Source organism: Schistocerca americana, chromosome 2 (genome assembly GCF_021461395.2).
Source record: "Schistocerca americana isolate TAMUIC-IGC-003095 chromosome 2, iqSchAmer2.1, whole genome shotgun sequence".
Taxonomy (NCBI): domain Eukaryota; kingdom Metazoa; phylum Arthropoda; class Insecta; order Orthoptera; family Acrididae; genus Schistocerca; species Schistocerca americana.
This window is the reverse complement of record NC_060120.1, coordinates 400154028-400173201: the sequence shown is the minus strand read 5'-3', so window position 1 is coordinate 400173201 and position 19174 is coordinate 400154028. Positions and strand designations below refer to the sequence as shown.

The following is a 19174-nucleotide window of genomic DNA, read 5'->3' as shown; positions in this document are numbered from 1 at the left end:
GTGCACCCCTGTCTCATGCCACATGGATACAGTGCCCAATAGGGTTTCGCGTAACTGGTATGTAGGTGGCCACCCAGCACACAGCTGGCTGGTTCAGTGCTCCTGCTCGATATTGTTGGAGCTATCTTCGCTGTATTATAGGACTGTTGTAAGACTGCTTGTCACCAACTTACTCTCTTTGATCGCATCTTGGATTTCTCTCCACTGCTCTGCGCCTTGTCATTGGCATTGTGGCGAAGGCTTAGCTTAGTGCCTCATTGTCATCTAGACTGTTTGTCCATGGCCTGATCTGTTGTTTGTCTGCAGTCTGTCTGCTACATTCGCTTGTCTAGTGTGACATACAGCGAAAGTGTAATTTAGAGCATAGGGCTGTTTTTCATATCTTCACAAGAATATCACAGCTCAATTTTGAAATTTTAATCCGTATGATAGAACCATTTGTTGCAAAGAAAGACACAAATATCAGATAAGCAATTCTGGTGAAGTAAAAACTTGTTGCTACTCAAAACATTTGGAAACAGAAGATTCATTTTAAAGCATTGTATATTTATTCCATATTTCAAAATCAGCTGTCATCTCAAGCAGTTGCTTCAGTTTGAGAAGCATGGTTGAAGGGCTATGTCGTAATGGTAACACAATTAGGTTAATAAGATTGACAAATATGTTTCACTGCACATTGCAATACTCATAATAGATAAATACATAAAATCAAATCTAATCATCTTCTACAGAAATGTGACGATCGGTACTAATGGATATGACAGGAGGATCCGCAGTTGCAATCTGATATCTGCAATATCCAGATTACTGAAAAATTCCTCTTTTTTCCCGACAAATTCAGTTCCATCTCAAAGAGAATCTGTCTGTACTGTGTTAGCAGAGACTTATTTATTGTGTCACTGCATCTGGTGTTAAGCACAGCATCAGTCTTCTGGATGAAGACCTGTTTTAACATGTTATTTTTTATTTTCCAGTTCACAAATTCCAAAGAAACTCCTCTACCTCATGAAGTGTGATAGTTTCAAAAACCTTTCGTATTGATGAAGGTTTCTCGGGTCTCCAGCGAGGTGGTAGCATTGATATCTCGCGACGTTTCGGGAAGTGTCATACTACCCATCTTCATCACTTCACCAGAAGATGGGTAGTATGACACTTCCCAAAATGTCGCGAGATATCAACACCACCACCCGGCTGGAGACCCGAGAAACCTTGCATCAATAGTTTATGCCGGGAAAGCCTACCGTCACATATACCTTTCGTCTTGTCCACTCCATTATTAGGCAACACAATTACTGTTCTCCGCTACAAGAATTATGTTGTAACATAAACACTAGTGCCATGCAATGGCATTTAAAAGCAACAGCAGGCTAGAAACAATGTTTCCTTTTATCTGTGCTGACACAGCACCCCATATTAATTCATCCTCTTTGCTGAATATAGTAGAGCACAGCACACACTACCAACACACAATGTGAAATACAGTATTTGGCGCCAACTTATGTCCCCTGGATTGCAGGGCAGCATTTAATGCGCCACAAAAGGCTGAGGTACCTTCTAATTTGGCCTAAAAATTTCAGGATGGATAAATCAGTGGTGTGATGTATCCAGCTTATGATGCTGGAAGCTGCCTTGGCTTTCAAAAACACCCAACTGACTGGAAATTAGCCAGTTTGGTCTACAGAACAACTCACCTTGGTGGTTTCCTTTTGGACTGCTCTTTCTTGCAACTGGATACAAACAGGGTAGCATTTAGTGGAACAAACATAATTAATAACATCCAACTGAGCACAATCTTTTAGGGTTGGATAATGTAACTAGAGGGCGATGTCTGATGACTCATAGCAGTGCTGGACTGCATGTGGGAAAAAGTGTTGAGGATACACAGCATCAGAGACTTCATGAGGCTCTCTACAATTCAACCCCTAGGGCAGATAAAGTGCAAACCCTTCAGCTCATTTTGTGCATTACAGTCTGCCAGTAGGAAGAACTGTCATGGGAGTTGTTTTGTGAAGTGTGTGAAAACATTTAATGGACAGGGAAAATACTACTTCCTTCATCTTTCTCCTCATTCCTCTATCGAATTGCATGATCTACAATGGGTGTCGGACAGCATTTATGAGTGTTGGTGATTGCATCAAACTTTATCATAAACAGCATTTTAAGGCATGCCATTAGATACGATTAAATCTGAGTAGTTTGATGACTTTAAGGTGCATTTCTTAAGTCTTACATGGTGGGGATTTGGCTATTGCACCAACACTAAACATCAATTAAAATAACTTTGTGACTGACAGATGTCACTGGCAGGGAATGAAGATGCTAGCTGATACAGAACACACCATATATTCATACAATCAAAAATTTTAATTTAAAAAAAAGTATGTAACAACTGTTGTCACTGTTTTCATTTGTCATGGAGAGGGCAGTAGAGTTGTGATAACTGAAGCAGCTGTGGGACAGCGATGTATGTAATATCCCACTCCACTTCTCCAACCCAGTGCCTCAAGTGAATCTGAGGCATCAAGGGATCACTAAATTAGCATTGGAGGGCAGCGTGGAGGGTAAAAATCATAGAGGGAGATCAAGAGATGAATACACTAAGCAGATTCAGAAGGATGTAGGTTGCAGTAAGTACTGGGAGATGAAGAAGCTTGAACAGGATAGAGTAGCATGGAGAGCTGCATCAAACCAGTCTCAGGACTGAAGACAACAACAATAACAACAACAACAACATGAATGAAGAGCACCAGGTGCCCCAGAGCTTGTCATTTATCTGATAACAACTATTTTTCTTCAACAGTCATCTTGATGTTACGCTTTTTGAGGCATGTACCATCCTCCTGAACCAAGTTAGGCTCTCCATATCCTGTAACTCACAGTGTTCCATCATAGTCACAAGTCTCCAAATAAGTCCCAATTTCTCTCACCTTATCTTTGTTGTCCACAAGTGAAATGTATATTGGCAGCAGGACAGTTGCTCTGCAGTCAGCCTCAAATGCCCGTTCCCTAAACTTCCTCAACAGTGCCTCATGAAAAGAATGTTGTCTTCCCTCCACGGGTTACAAACTGTGTTCACAAAGCATCTCCATAATATCTGCGTATATTTCTTACCCATGATAACAAATCTAGCAGTATGCCCCTGAATTGCTTTGATGTCTTCCTTTAGTCTGACCTGGTGGGGATCCTAAATACTCCAGCAGTACTCACAAACTGGTCACATTAGCGTTCTATATGCAATCTCCTTCATAGGTGAACTACACTTTCCTAAAATTCTCTCAGTACACCGAAGTTGACCATTCACCTTCTCTACTTCCATATTCATACGTTCATTCCATTGCACACTACTTCGTGACCTTATACCAATACATTTAATTGACATCACTGTGTCAAGCAGCACATTACTAATGCTGTACACAAACATTATAGGAATGTTTTTTCTACTCATCTGCATTAACTTACATTTTTCTACATTTAGAGTAAACTGCCATTCAACAAATCAGGTAGAAATTTTGTCTAAGTCATCCTGTATCCTTTTACAGTCACTCAATGATGACACCTTCCCATAAAACAGTGTCATCAGCAAACAGACACATATTGCTGCTCACCTTATCTGTCAGATAATATATGTACATATATAGAGAATAAGAATGGACTTATAACACTTCCCTGGGGAACTTCTGACTATACTTGCGTTTCTAATGAACACTTGCCATTGAAGACAATGTACTGGGTTCCATTACTTAAGACATCTTCAAGCCACTCACTCTGGGGACCTAACCCATATGCTCTGACTTTCATCAACAGTCTGCAGCAGAGTGCTTTGTCAAACACTTTCCCACAATCTAGGAATACAGGATCTGCCTGTTACCCTTCACCCATGGTTTGCAGGATATCGTGAGAAAATGGTAAGCTGATTTTCTCATGAGAAACATTTTCTAAATCCATGCTGATTTGTGGTCAGAAGCTTTGCTGTCTCAAGCAAATTTGTTACATTCAGTCTCAGAATGTGCTCAAAAATTCTGCAGCAGACCAATGTTATGGATATTGGTCTGTAATGGTACAGGTCAAGTCTTTTACTTTTCTTATACACAGAGTCACCTGCACTTTTTACCAGTCAATTGAGACTCTGAGCTGGGTAAGATGTTCCTGATAAATGCAAGCTAAGTAATAGGCCAATACAACAGAGTACTCTCCATAAAACCTAATTGGGATTCCATTAGGACCTGGTGACTTACTTAACCTAATTGGGATTCCATTAGGACCTGGTGACTTACTTGTTTTCAACTCTTTCAGTTGCTTCTCTACACCAGGGATGCCTATATCTATGTGCTCCACATGTGAGTCCATGCAACGGTCAAAAGACTGTATGTCTATACAATCCTGCTGTGTGAATGATGTCTTACAACGTGAAATTTGAAACATTAGGTTACCATTTGTGTCTTCCATTGTCACATCGGACTGGTCAATGAGCGACTAGACAGAAGCCTTCAACCTGTTTAGTGAATTTTCTCGTGTTCTCTGCAAGATCTTTCATAACTATGACAGAAATTTTTGTATCCTTTGCACATCAATCTTTTTACAGACGCACAAATTTCTACTAAATTTTGCCTGTTATCACTTGCATGTTCTGTTTTGAACTGACAGTGCAATGGTCTCTCCTTCCTTCAGAATCTTCTGAATTTTGCAATTAAAACACATTGGGACTTTTCTGTCCTTAATCCACTTACTCAACATATACTTCTTCTTGAGAGCACAATTTACAATCAGTTTAAACTTTGGTCATAACCCCTTTATGTCCATCATACTGGAACTAAATTATGTGCATTTACTATGTCGGATGTTAACAACTGCTTACCTGCTGTTTCTAACAAAAATATTTTCCTAGCCTTCTTGATGGATTTAATAACTTTAGTAATCACTGTTGTTATGAAATTCCTGTCTCCACACTGACACTATCAACAAGGTCAAGCTTTCTTGTAATTACAAGGTCTAAAATAATACCATTGTGTAAAGGACGTCAATCTAGCTGCTCAAGAAATTTTTCAGAAAACATGTTCAAAACTGCTTCAAAAGCCTTTCTATTTGTACCCCCTGCAACAAATATGTAGAGACCATAGTCTATACTGTGTGGATTAAAATTGCCTACCACCAAATGCTGCTAGATCTGGGTATTTTTGTGCTGCTAAGTGTAGTTATCTTGTATTATTCTAAAACTGTCACAGTGGAATAGGGTGGTTGGTTAAAACATTTAATAATTTGTCATTTTTGTATGTGTTTCGTGTCTCGCTAAATATTTGGGAGCTTTCTACTTCAGGTTTCGGCCAGCTCTCAGTTCCAAGAATAATTTTAGCAAGATAACTTTCTCCGACAGCAATAAATTCAGGAACTTTGTCACAAATACTTCTAGAATCCACTGTTAAAATTTTGACAGTCCAAGTATCTTTACTTTGTATGCAGTCTGTTTTCAACCTCTGCGTATTGACTGGCAAGCATTAATCAGAGGCCCTCAAACAACTGCCTAGTCCAAAAGCATTCATGTACGCCTCTCAAGTACTCAGCTACCCGAGTAGCTGCTTCCTTTGTATAGTGCACCCTTACCTACTGAGAGAAGTCCAATAATTCTCCAACTCATCACGTGAATCCATAAACCTGCAGCCGAGACCATCACAAAATCAACAGTCTTTGACTGAGACCCTCCACTCGGCTCCAAATCTAAGGATCATAATCAACTGTGGGAACAATGCTGCAAATTGTGAGTCTTGCTCGCACCACACGAGTGAGACCAGCAGTCTTCATCACTTCCACCAGTTGAACGTACGATCTGAGGATAGCCTCAGAAATCAAGCCACAATGTCACTGGTGTCAACACGAGCCACAACTTGCAGACGATTGCACCCTGCACCCTCGATAGCTGCATGCAACAGCCTCCTTCACATCTCTGATAAGGGCCCCCAGCAGACACACTGAGTGCACACCGGACATCTTTCCAGCCCAGGGCACTATTTCCTTAAAGGTCTCCATAATACAACTAACACTGGAGTTCCTGATAACTGTCCCCATTTGCCCGCTTGGATCCTGCTGAAGGAGCACACTCACAGTCGGAATGAGAGAGGCCGGGTGTCAAGTTTACACAGTGACTTTCCATATCGAGCAGTCACTCCCCCTGAGGTGTGGGTGAATCCCTCCACATCAGGTACGTAATCTGTGGGCGATACAGTGACATCTGATGTGTCCCATGTGACGCACCACATTATCTTCTGCCACTACATCCAAGGCAGCGACCTGCAGACAGCTTATTGCGGCCAAAAGCGTGTTCAAACGTTCTCATGAACAGCAGCCAGCTCCTCCTACATCCACACATAGCACGCACACGCCCTATCCACCCTAGTACTACTAACTTAAGAATTAAACTATAAAAGCACACAGAGAAAGCTAAATATGAAACTTGTTACTCTCCTGGCATGTCACCAATGGAAGCTGGAGGCTGACTGAGCTGTGACCAATAGTCACTGGCGGTTAAAAACAAACAAACAACAACTGCACTATAGACTACACAAATCTACTCTATACAGTGATGTTGGACGATCCAATCCACAACATAGGAAGCAGTTGTATAACCTGTATTGCCATGTTTGGTCCCCAAAATTGATGATCACTGCGTCTTGTCACACAATGTCACCAGAGTGTCTTTTAGTGCACACATCACAAGATCACAGGTGGTTTCATGGACCTTTAAGATGCCTTAAAACTTACAGGTGTTAAGTGTATTAATATCATAATGGTACTACGGCTGTGCAAGTTGGCATGATCATTCACTCACTCAAGTGTTGACGTATATGTTCCCTCCTCCCCAGTGTCAGAATATTGAACTTTGTACAAAACATGGAACTTCTTTGTTTAGGTGTTTCACACTATAATGGATGATGTTGAAGTCAAAATACAAAGAGGATATAGAACAAGAGATGTTAAATGAAGGCAGATAGGACAAACAGATGAAAGAGAAATAATATTAGATACTGTTTTGTAAGAGACTGGCATAAAAGACGAAAACCTGGAGGAGCCAGGCAAAGAATTATAAGTAAGGATAATGTAAAGTATTACAACACATTAATCGGAAATATTAACATGTGCAGTGGAGGATGAACAGAGATTATGACCTATGAATGAAAACAATAGCCAGAGTCCAAACAAGAACTGGAATAAAGACAATGAAAAATTATAAAATGAAAACTAAATATAAGCAACTACACTACTATAATCTTTTGTTTTATGCAAGTGCATATACGATAATCAAAATAAGTGAAACTAAGGCCAGTAACTCACCTACTGTCAGAATGTCTGTCAAATCCACATTTTTCAGAGGTAACCCATAAAGATAAACATCCTCCTGTACAAAACTGAGCACTATACCGGCTACAGTTTGCAGTTGGCCTTCTGTTGGTGACAAAGTTATTATTTTTGCTTCCTCTCCAGTCTGAAAATTTCTCAATGCCTTCAGGCCTGCAGACGGCACTGGTGTATGATCTGCAGCTTCTTTCCAAGCTTCTATAGCGAACCATTCATGTTCTTCACCATTTCTTGATCTTTCAACTACAACATATACTACATCACCTTTGTTTACATGCAATGACACACATTCATTGTGAGACAATTTTCTTGTATCAGAGAATGGATGAAATGAAACATTTGTAACAAAAACTGATGCAACATCATCTTCCATTACAATTTCAGCAACAAAGGAAAATTTTTTGATTAGTACAACCTTTGCTTGATACATTCCTCCAGATTTTATACTGTTCCTGTCGATGGAAAGGAGTTCTGGAGCATTCTTATAAACAATCTTTTTGGGTTTTTTGTTTTCCCAAACACATTCAACACTCAACCTCGTCATACTGATATTACAAAGTAAGTTAAAATGAACCATTTTACCTGCGGGCCATATGTCACGAAGGTTCCTACCACCTTGTGCAGTTATTAGTACATTAGTAGACTGATCAAATGGGACTTCATAGTCCTCATTTTTGTAGCTGAATTCTATGATGCCAGTACCCAATTTGTCATATTTGATCTTACCCATTAGCCCCTTTAAAATTCTACGATTGTCATCTTCCAGTCCTGATGTCACATTTAATTTACTTACAAGTAAATTAGTGAGGGAGGTAACACCTGACACTTTCGTTCCATTTCCATGCATCTCATTATATGGTCTTATTTCAACATACTCAGCAGTATATTTAACTGTTCCCTGTTCCGAATTTGTTATCCTCTGGATTTTAATACTCAACCGCATATTGATTCTGAGCATGGCCAATGCTGACTTTGGCTCTATTTGACTACCATCAAAAAATATTTTTGTATAGGAAAAACTGGCACGTTCATATCTACCACACAATTTGAAAACAGCTAGACCCATTTCTGGCTGCAATTTTTCCACAAAAGCAATAATTTTTCTATTTTTAATGAATGAATCAACTTCATCAGCTACACATGAATCTTCTGTAACACAACTTTCACGTTCTTCAATTCTTATAACATTTGAAGCAAGCCAAAGAATAGATTTTGGATTAAAACACTCTGGTTTTACATGAAATGAAACTTCATAATTTCCCTTTGAGGTAACAACTGCTTTCAATTCTTGCCAGTTCATACTTGTTTGATCTTTGAAGAACAGTGCCCTCTTGAGATACCCTCCAGTTTCAAATGTTACTACACCAAATTCGTTGTACACAGCGGTAACCACTCCTCTAAATGTACACGTATCATCCACTAGAGTAAGTGACGACACATTTACAATGTTGTTGTCCCACACTTTCTTCACACGCCAATGGATGCCAATTTCCTTAAGGGATACATTTTTTGTACTTTCAATGCTTACAGTTAACACATCTCCTACACTAACATAATCTATTATCCAACTTCCAGATGAATTTCTAAGTGCTATACCTCTACAAGCTGTCAAAGCATTTACATGTATTAGTACCAGCACTGATACTGCACTACTCACAGCAATCTTCATAAGACCCACATATGGTGGCAACAGGCCCACAATTATTCCAAGATACTGTACATTATCTTGCAAAACTAAAGCATTAGAGTATTCAGTCTTGAAGACTGAAAATACTTCATGCACTGCAGGTGGCATTCCTTGCCACAGTAACCAAACAACGAAAGTTTCCTTGAAACGCCCTGTCTCTGGAAGTTTAATGCCTGTACAATATATTTTATCATTTGAGTTTGCATCAATGTTGTACGCATCTATTTCATTGAAAAATGCTTGCACTGGTTCATGTGGACACATAGCCACTGTTAACACTGCAGTAGTTTCTGAAACTGGTTGTATTGCAGTAACTTCCGCATCTGTAAATCTACAGTGTGATAAGTCATTAGTTGTCTCTGGATTCTTGGCTAGAAATTCCTTCCATAGCAAACTACCAACTACCAGCATAGAGCCCAGTGATTCTAAATCAGAGACTAATGTCTGATCATCCTGTGCAAAGGCATTATACACAGGACGTGCGATAGTTGTCTCTTCTGCAGTATCACTGTCCATATCATTGAGTTCCGAATTTGTTTTTTCTCTAGACAAATATGACCCCTCCTGAACAATTTTCATATTCTGTGATGCAGCATTATTGCCTTTGGACCTACAGTCTGCAGAAGAAATACAGCTGTCAATAGAAGTTCCTGCAGGAAGTGAAATACCTGCTTTGTTTACAATCATGTCACAACTTTCATCTTTAGTGTGTGTTTGGACCAAGATCTGATTCTCAATAGAACTGCTGAAATTTTGATCTGATGAAATTGTATCCTCCTTTACAGCAGCACACACAACATTTTTCGCTGTTAATGCATCATTTGTTTTCCAGGCAATACAGACAATTCTAAATCTGCTGTTCTTTATTTTACTTGCAATTTTTACTTTCAGCTTATCACCTATTTTTAAATAGTCATTTATCCAGTCACCCCTGGTACACAGTGTCCTCTCTGTGCCGACAGCCAGACTGGAAATAAAAAGTAGTACTGGTATTGAACTTCCAAATGTGTTTATAGTGACAAGAGCAACTGATGGGGGTGCAATATCTTTCACTATGCCAAAGTAAGCAACATTTTCCTTAAGCATGTCCCCATCTGCAGCATCAGTTATGTAAGATTCCATAATAGTACTAATAGTTGGTTTTTGAGAATCCCAAACGCATACACAAATATGACTAGTGTGTAAACCATACCACTCTCCTTCTGATACAACTGCAACAAAGTGAAATGTCATTCCTTTACAGATCACATCGCCTAACACTTGACTACTCCCTATTTTTTTCCCCGAAAGAAAAAGTCTTGATTTGTGAAACACTGCTTTGTACATTCCACATTCAATAAGTCCATCATCGTCTCTGAAGTCAATCAATACACCACTCACTGCATTCAAATGTTTAACAACTGGAAAATCCACCAGTTTATCAATCTTTTTACTACAAATGCTGCATGTATTACACTTTGAGCTTATTTTCCTTTCTAATCCACTCACATAGATGACTGAAATGTAATATATGTTCTCATTAACAAAGTAAATTGAATCCTTCTGGAATGTAACAGAAGAATTGTGTGTCAATACAGCAGAGAGTGCCACATTTGAACCAATAGGTTCATTATTAATCATGCCAAAATCCTTTATGAAAAAACCAAACTTGCAGCCTTCATCTGTATCAAATGTAACTACAGCAAAAGACTTATAGAGAAAAGAAACATTGCCATTGTATGGGTTTCTTTTGCACCTGCTAAGAATCATTGTATTCTGAGGCTTGATTTCACAAGAACAGCTCTTTCTGGCACTTACTGCAGTCCACTGGTAGCCAAGTTTTGCAACTTTGTTGGATTTCTTTGTTGGTTGAACTGAAACACTCACACAGTCAGCAATACTAATATAATCAATTATCCAATGATTACCCTCAAAATTGAATGGACACTCTCTGTCTTGCAGAAAATTGGAAAACACTACAACTGGTACTATACTCCCTCCAATGTATAGCCTAACAAGAGCAGCACGTGGTGGATATATGGCTACAACTTGTCCTTTGTACTGCTTATTTTCCTTTAGTGTTACTGCATCAGATTTTTTGAACTCAAACACACTGAATACATGCTGCACATCTGGCCTTGTTCCTTGCCAAAGGCACCAAGCAAAATGTGTTTCACCATGACAGCCACGGTGTGGCAATTCTGTAGCAGTGCAATGCAACTCTGCACCCACTGGTAAAACTGTGCACTTTTCACCATTCACATACACATCATTTAGGTGAAATAAGATCTTCATTTCTCCAGACATTAGAATTCCTTCTTCATAAACAGTCCCAGTAATGTCAATGAAACGAACAGCATTTAATTGGAGTGCTGATGATGCTTCTGTGTCAAATTTGTTGCTAATGTATTCTTTCCACAACAAACCACCAAACACCAAAGCTGTTCCCAAATCATTTAACACAGAGCGGTAATTATTGTTTTCCTGAAGCTCTTCTGACATGTTGCACTTCTTGAAATGAGTCAAACTTTGCATAAATGATTGAGATGCTTGTTTGAAGTTAGCCTCACTTTTTATAAACATGTTAAAATCAGGTGGTTTGTTTGTTGTATTATATGGAACACTGGGCATCTCAACAGTACTGTGAACTCTATTCTCACATTTCATTTGACAACTGGAAAGTAAATCAATAAAATAATGATAGTGATCTTTAAAAGTATCAAAAGTTACAGAATCGTTTTCTCTATCATTGCAGAGAAGCAAATAAGTTGCTTTGAATCTTATTTCACTTGTTTCAGATGGTATACACAAAAAAGCCACCTTTTCCTTTAACTGCAGAACATCATGTAAATCAGAGGAAGCAAATTTTTCTCTGTTGAAATACAAATTTTCAGTTAAAATAACTGCTTTTTCCTTGTTACCTCTCCTGAAAAATGAGATTATACCTACATTGTTCGCCAGTTCCACAATTTCTCCAACAAACAAAAACAATTTAATATTAATGTCACAACTGCGTGAATTCACACCACATACAGCAGGCATCCCTTTGTAAAGAACTACATTTAAAGGGCATTCTTTAGGGACATTAAAATCATTAATATACACATTCTCACTAACAAAAATTGCCTTTTGATTACACTCGTCTCCCACTAAGGACAATGTTCCCCATGTATCAAAAACTGATTCAATAGTGGCATGGATGGAAGTAAGTCCTAATGAGTTGTTCATGGCAGCTAGGTATAGGGGAGACATAAAGTAATTCTTCTCCTGCAACTCCTCTCCCTTCTCTACATCTAATATCACACGAGAGCTAATTAAATTGCCTTGTTTACTTTTTAAATTACTTTTAATATGTAGTGTCACATGTTGACCAGTGACAAGCAGTTCATCAACATTCAATTTCCTTCCTACTTTCCTCCCTCTATATTCAATTTTCTTCTTGGAGATAATTGCTGCATAACTTTTTCCCTTCCATTGAAATGATGCAATGGCTGAGGCTGTATCAACTTTGTCAATAACTCCAATAAATACTCCATCTACTGCATCCATAGAGTAGTCTTTAGCCACAGGCAGTATATCGTTTTCATCTCTGTCTGACAGAAATCTATTAGTGCTCAGGGTCTGATCCAATGCATGGTTTTGTGAAGAAACCTCAATAACATCAATCTGTCTGCATAAATTAGCTCCATCCAAACTGTCGGTCATATTTATCCCCTCCATCATGTCTTCTGCAAAAATATGTGCACTGAAGTTACGCAAATTTCCCCACAAATTTTCACAAACAAATGGAAGATACCCAATCAAATTATCTCCCAATAAAACTTCCCTTGGCAGCTTATTAAAAATTGGATATGCACTATCACAATTTTCAAATGAAGATTGTACATTTCTAATCCTTTCAAGTGCTAAACTGTCCTCCCTTGCCTCAAATGGGCATATAATTTTATCTTTAAATGCTCTTGCAATACTATAATCTTCATTCAAATCTAAAGTTCTATTCTCTCTCGAAGGCAAATGAAATGCACCTGTAGTTTCTTCCAACTGCAGTGATTTACGCACTTCCTGTCCTTTGGAATCACACACTTGTTCTTCGTGAATAACAGAATTTGAGTTACAAAGAATTTCATCTTCCTGTGAACTATAGTCAGGCAAGTAATATGTATTATTTGCTACTGATTCTTTAGATACCAGAGTGTCAAAATAACTGCACTGTGGAACCTCAGATTCAGTCTTTCTAAAAGAATAACAGTTTGTTTCCTGTAATGTATTGACATCTGCGTTACAAATATTAGGGGTAATCTGCCTCTTATTCAGGTTCAAACTGACCTGCATCAAGGCTTCATTCCTATCACAATTAATCACACTTCTACGTGAGCAACAAAATGAACAACTGCAAGACAGGCTATTTGACCTGTTGTGCTCAGCATGGATGTCTATATCAGCAAATTCATCTGTCTCTTTTCTGTCTTCTTGTGTCCATGAATTACCCATATTATTTTCATTTATACAACTGCAGCTGCAATGCAGTTTCCATCAAACATCTGGATAATCTGCAAAAGAATAAAGTTTCGATCATGACAAATCTAACCCACATATAAACATTTACATAATGTTTCATATTGTCTTTTCTATGGTAAATAGATACATTTTTATACTTCTCATTGAAGCAGAGATGTGAATACAACCCTCTCCCCTCCCACACATGCACACAAAGGAAAATGAAAAACTCTTGACACTGTTATGGGTACTGAAACTTCTGCAACACCCTCTATAGCGAGTTATCTCAGTAAACCAATTGCAACAGGGTCAACTGCAATGATAACCACAGTAAAAACATACTGGAGTCACGATTTACTCAACAGCTAATTTACTGTATTATAAAGTAAGACATACTGTAGAATCAAGCTACTATCACTGGAAAGCCCACAAGCCCAGTGTGGGTACCTAGTTGTGAAATGGGACTTGCTACGTAGGATGCCTGAGAAGAACTGAACAAGAGACATTCCTGCATTCTACTGTCTACCTTCATTTATGTTCAAGTAGGTTTCACAATTGGTAACCTATGATTATTGACATGTTTTAGTAATCTTTAAAATAGTAATTCTGAGAGTCTATATTTTACAGAATCTAAACAGGAGTTATTCCAGTAACAAATACTTGATGGAGAGGCATCCTCTTGCACTATGCAAAGAATGTTACTATACATGCCTAAAATGCAAATTTTTCTTCCTCTCTCTCTCCACAATCTGAGGCAAGCAGGCACTGTTATCTTCCACACTGCACTGTGAGAACACTCCCAGCCAAGCCTACATACCATAGATTCATCTCCATGAAGTAAAATATTATGAACTGTATGAGAGAGGTGTGTTCTCACTCACCTTGCTCCACATCTGAGGTGTGTCATCTAAGGTACTCTGTTCCAGCTCAAGTGTCTGCCTGTGCAAAGGGGTGGGCAAACAGCTGACATCCAGGGAGTCAGGCAGCTGTACTTAGCAAAAGCAAGTGCACTGCCCTGGCCTTCCGCTTGTGGGCATGGATCACCAAGCCGACTGTGCATGCACATAATGCATGCAATAATGCTAGTTGGCTGGTAGGCTATACTAGCTGTGCACGCACATGAGCAAACTGATGGGTGCTCCTGAGCACTGGTGCCTGTCTGGTAGCATTGTAGCAGCATAATCTAAAACATTAACATTACAGACTGCCACGAGGTGAAGAGACATGCAGGAGGTACAAGCCCTGCCTGCCTCTTGCAGCATAGGCACCTTAACCTGCATTTCATTCTTCTGCAAAATCAGAAATAATGTGTGGAGATTAAAAGCACTTAAATGTTGTTCGTAACTGGAATTGAAGTCGTTTTCTGTTTAAGAGAGATCCTTACTCCAACAATTATGTAAATTTGTCGTAAGGAAAGGAAACTGGTGGAGTACAAAACAGTAACACAGCAGACAACAATGACTTCATCATACAGTACTGCCAACTGGATAACATTTGCTGCAGAGACAGACAAATGATGACTGGCTGAAGCCTTCCAAATTTTACTATTCAGATCTATGGAGTATAACACTATGAGCGATCTGCCAACACTGTGTTGTTCTATTTACCCCTTCCAGATGCTCAGTTCAAGAACACAATGAAGATGAACCTTGCTCAGGGAGACCTTCAACATCAAAATCTGATGAAAATGTCGAACGTGTGCATGCTCTTTTGAGATCAGACCTACAAGACAAACTGTCAACTGAGTGTTTGACAAAGACATCCTTGACAGGCTCAGGAAAAGGGTGAACTGAGTGAGACTGGACATTGCAGACAAGTGGACGCTGCATCATGACAATGCCCCTGATCACACGGCCCCTTCCATCACAGTCCTGTTGTTCCCCAGGCCACCCATTCACCTGATATTAGTCCTTGTGGCCTTTTCATTTTCCCAATATTGAAAAAATGTCTTAAAAGGACAGTGCTCTGGGACTCTGCAGAACATTCAAACGAATGTGACCTACATGTTAAAAAGCCCTACAAGCTGAAGCCTTTCAGCACTGCTGTCAAGACTGGGAACAGTGCCTCCATTGGTGTTTAACTACCGATGGGAACTACTCTGAAGGGGACAATATTGTTGTTTGAAAAAAATAATATAACTACCGATGGGAACTACTCTGAAGGGGACAATATTGTTGCTTGAAAAAAGTAACAACTTTGTTAGGTAAAAGATCAGTCTCATTACTTTCCCCATACACCCTGCATATGATAGTATGTAATGACAGATTTCCCAAATGAACCCAAATGACATAAAATACTACTGCCATGAACTACAAATGAAAAGCTCAACATTGTGCATGTTATATAGCTTACAAACCAAAAAAGATTATCAAAAATAAATTAGTACTGCTGAACATACACAATATTGTGATTTTCATGTACAATGTAATTCTTCTACCAAAAACTGAAGGAAGACTCAGTTAAGATGACTATGAACAGTTACAAGTTCACTAAGTTTCATGAAGAGGACTGCTCACCAAACAGAAAAATTAAAACTTAATGCACTTAGAAAACTGTAGTAACAGTAAGTAGATTGCAACCTAGAATATATGTGAACAGCAGCTTACTTTCTTTAATCACTAGGAAGATACCATCAAGATAAAGTTGTTCATGTAATATTACATTCTTCAACTTATTCTCTGCTTTAAGTACATTTGTAATACTGGTACCTAAAGTAACTAATGTCGGAGGGGAGGGAGGAGAGAAAAACCTCAGCTATTGGTCCAATCTTACTTCCAGCTTCCTTCTGCAAGTTGTGGCTATGCTAATCAACAATTTTGATTATGTTCCTTAGCTTTAAGCATTCGTCATTTCATGTGTCTCTGACTTATCCCTCTCTTCTACATAAGATTTTACACTTCAATTAGAAAACTTGAAATTCAAGCTTCAAAAATCAAGGTAATCTAACCTAACCTAACAATTGGTCTCTTTCAGGCCCTGCTACAAGTGTTTTAGTTTCAGCATCTGGTATCTGATGGTTCGTGTGCTAATTCAAAGCGCATTTCAAATTTTCATTGGGAATTACATCTGAAAACACTTTGATTTATAGCAACAATACCAGAGAAGAACGTTGCTACTCACCATAAGGCGGAGATGCTGAGTCACGAGAGGCACAACAAAAAGATTCACACAATTATAGCTTTCGGCCATTACACCCTTTGTCAGCAGTAGACACACGTGCACGTACACACACACACACACACACACACACACACACACACACACACACGTGTAAACGCAACTTGCACACATCTGCAGTCTCAGAGAGCTGAAACTACACTGCTACTGTGTCTACTGCTGACAAAGGCCGTAATGGCCAAAAGCTATAATTGTGTGAATCTTTTTGTTGTGCCTATCGCGACTCAACATCTCCACTATATGGTGAGTAGCAACTTTCCTTCTCTTGTATTGTTACATTCCATCCTGGATTTTCAATTATTTGATTTATAGCAAAATACTTACAAACAGTGTCTTGAATGGTTTATCACAAATGATGATATCATTTGATTATTTAATAATGGCTAAAAATGTGGGGACAAAAACATGTCCATCGAGAGCAGATAAAATACACTTACTTCGAAATTTAACTCTTTTTGCTATGATGAAATCTCAGCCAAAGTACTAAAATATTTTGCTGACTATGGGGCACCACCCTTGAGTTACCTTTATAATCAGTCAGTGAATCAAAGAGCATTTCCTGAAAGGCTAATGTATGTAGTACCAACATCCGTAAACTGAAGTGGAGATAAGCAACCAACCTCTAATTATAGACCAAGCTCACTCCTTTGCTTTTTCTCAAAATAAACTGAGGACATAGCTTACAATGGAATACTGAACCATCTGCCTGAGCATAAATGTGTAACAGCTCAGTTTGGCTTCTGTAAAGGCTTCTCTACTGAGAATGCAATATATGATATCACAAACTCAATTCTGGTATAAATAAAAAACAAAAATTACCCTGTTGTCATTTTCTGCAATCTTGCCTCTGACTGTGTAGATCATAAAATTCAAATTCCACTAGGGAAACTAAAATGGTATGGGATTAAAGGTCTTCCCCTTGCTTGAATGGAGACACATCCTAAAAACAGAAAACAAAGTGTCGCATTAGCAAATGATACAACGGGAATAAGATTAAATTTAGAGCAAGGAAACACTGAGAACGTTTTCCCACAAGATTTAGGCTGACTCCTGATCTTGCTCTACATTAATGATATACTGGAAACAATGGAGGACTCCTCAAAAGAGTAATGTTTGATTGTTATAAATACAAGTTTCACACAGATCCAAACCAGGCACAGCCGAGGAATAATGGAACAGGCTTACAACTGGTTCACAGACTGCTAACTTTTTACCTTCCAAGACCTACATCGTAATGTTAAGTGGATGGATTAAAATCTACTCATCAAGCAACAGCAAGAGAACACACTTATAAAATGTATAACGTATGCAAGCTTTTGGAGCCAGCAGCTCCCTCTTCTACTAGGAGGTTTGAAGGGGAAGGAAGAAGGATGAAGGGAAAGGACTGGTGAAGTTTAGGAAAAGTGGTACAGTTTGGAACAGTCACGAAGGAACCCCAGGTCAGGGAAGACATACCATACAGTGTGAGAAGGAAAGACGTTGTTGCAAACTGAACTGGACGAGACTTGAAAACCTGATAGTTTAAGATGAAAGATATGGTAATACGCAAGACAGAGATTACTGCCAAAACATAATGCATGAGTTAATAAGACTGAAACCTAAGTCCATTGTATGCAAAAGAGGTGGGATTGGGGGTGGGGAAAAAAAAAAAAAAAAAACAGATCAGTAAGTGAAAGATGTAGAAAATCAAAAGGGACTGAAGGAATGAATGGTTACTTGTGAAAAAATGCCGAGACTGAAGAAATTAAAGTAAATTAAGACAAGGTGTGTAGCAAGAACTAAGGACATGTTGTAGCGCCAGTTCCCACTTGCCGAGTTCTGAGAAACTGGTGTCTGGGGGGAAAATCCAAATGGCACACATGGTGAAACAATCACCGAAATCAAGACTGTCATGTCGTAGAGCATGCTCTGGAACAAGATATTGTGTGTTGTCACTAAACAGCCTCTGCCTATGCCCAATTCACCCTAACTGATAACTTGATGGTAGTCATGCTGAGGTAAAAGGCCAAACAGTGTTTCCATGAGAACTAGTATACAGCATCTGTCATTTCACAGGTGTCTCTTGCCATCTGACAGTGTATGTTTTGCCAGTTACAGGGCTCGTATAGGAGGGTAGGAGAGTGCACAAGGAAACTCTTATAATGGGGACAGTCACAGGGGTAGGTGCCATAAGATAGGGAGATGGGAGCAGAAGGAGCATAGGGTCTTCCGCGGAGATTGGGAGGGCGACAAAAAGCTATTCTAGGTGTGGTGAGCAAAATGTCAAACAGAATGGACCTCATTTCAGGGCATGATAGAAACTCATCACCTTGTCGAAGGAGCTGATTACTACATTCAAGACCAGGATAATATTGACTGACAAGTGGTGTACTCCTAAGCTGTTTTTTGGAGTGATTGCAGTACCAGGATTGGATGTGATGGCCGAGGAAATCTGCTTTTGAACTAGATTGGTGGGGTAATTACGTCCAGTGAAGTCTGAGTTGAGAA

The 19174-nt window shown here is 39.0% G+C and overlaps 1 protein-coding gene across 2 annotated transcripts in view; it reads right to left on the bottom strand.

Moving 5' to 3' along the window:
* LOC124589994 overlaps positions 1-13325 on the bottom strand; it is a 54134-nt gene extending 40809 nt beyond the window's left edge. The window contains exon 1 of one of the 2 annotated variants that reach the window (XR_006976289.1): positions 7324-13325. Coding sequence is in view for 1 of the 2 variants with exons in the window: in XM_047131615.1 (XP_046987571.1) it covers positions 7324-12736 (5413 nt within the window). In the remaining variant the exon portion in view is untranslated. The remainder of the gene's footprint in view (positions 1-7323) is intronic. The other variant, XM_047131615.1, reaches the window with a different exon arrangement.
* Positions 13326-19174: the final 5849 nt, after the last annotated feature.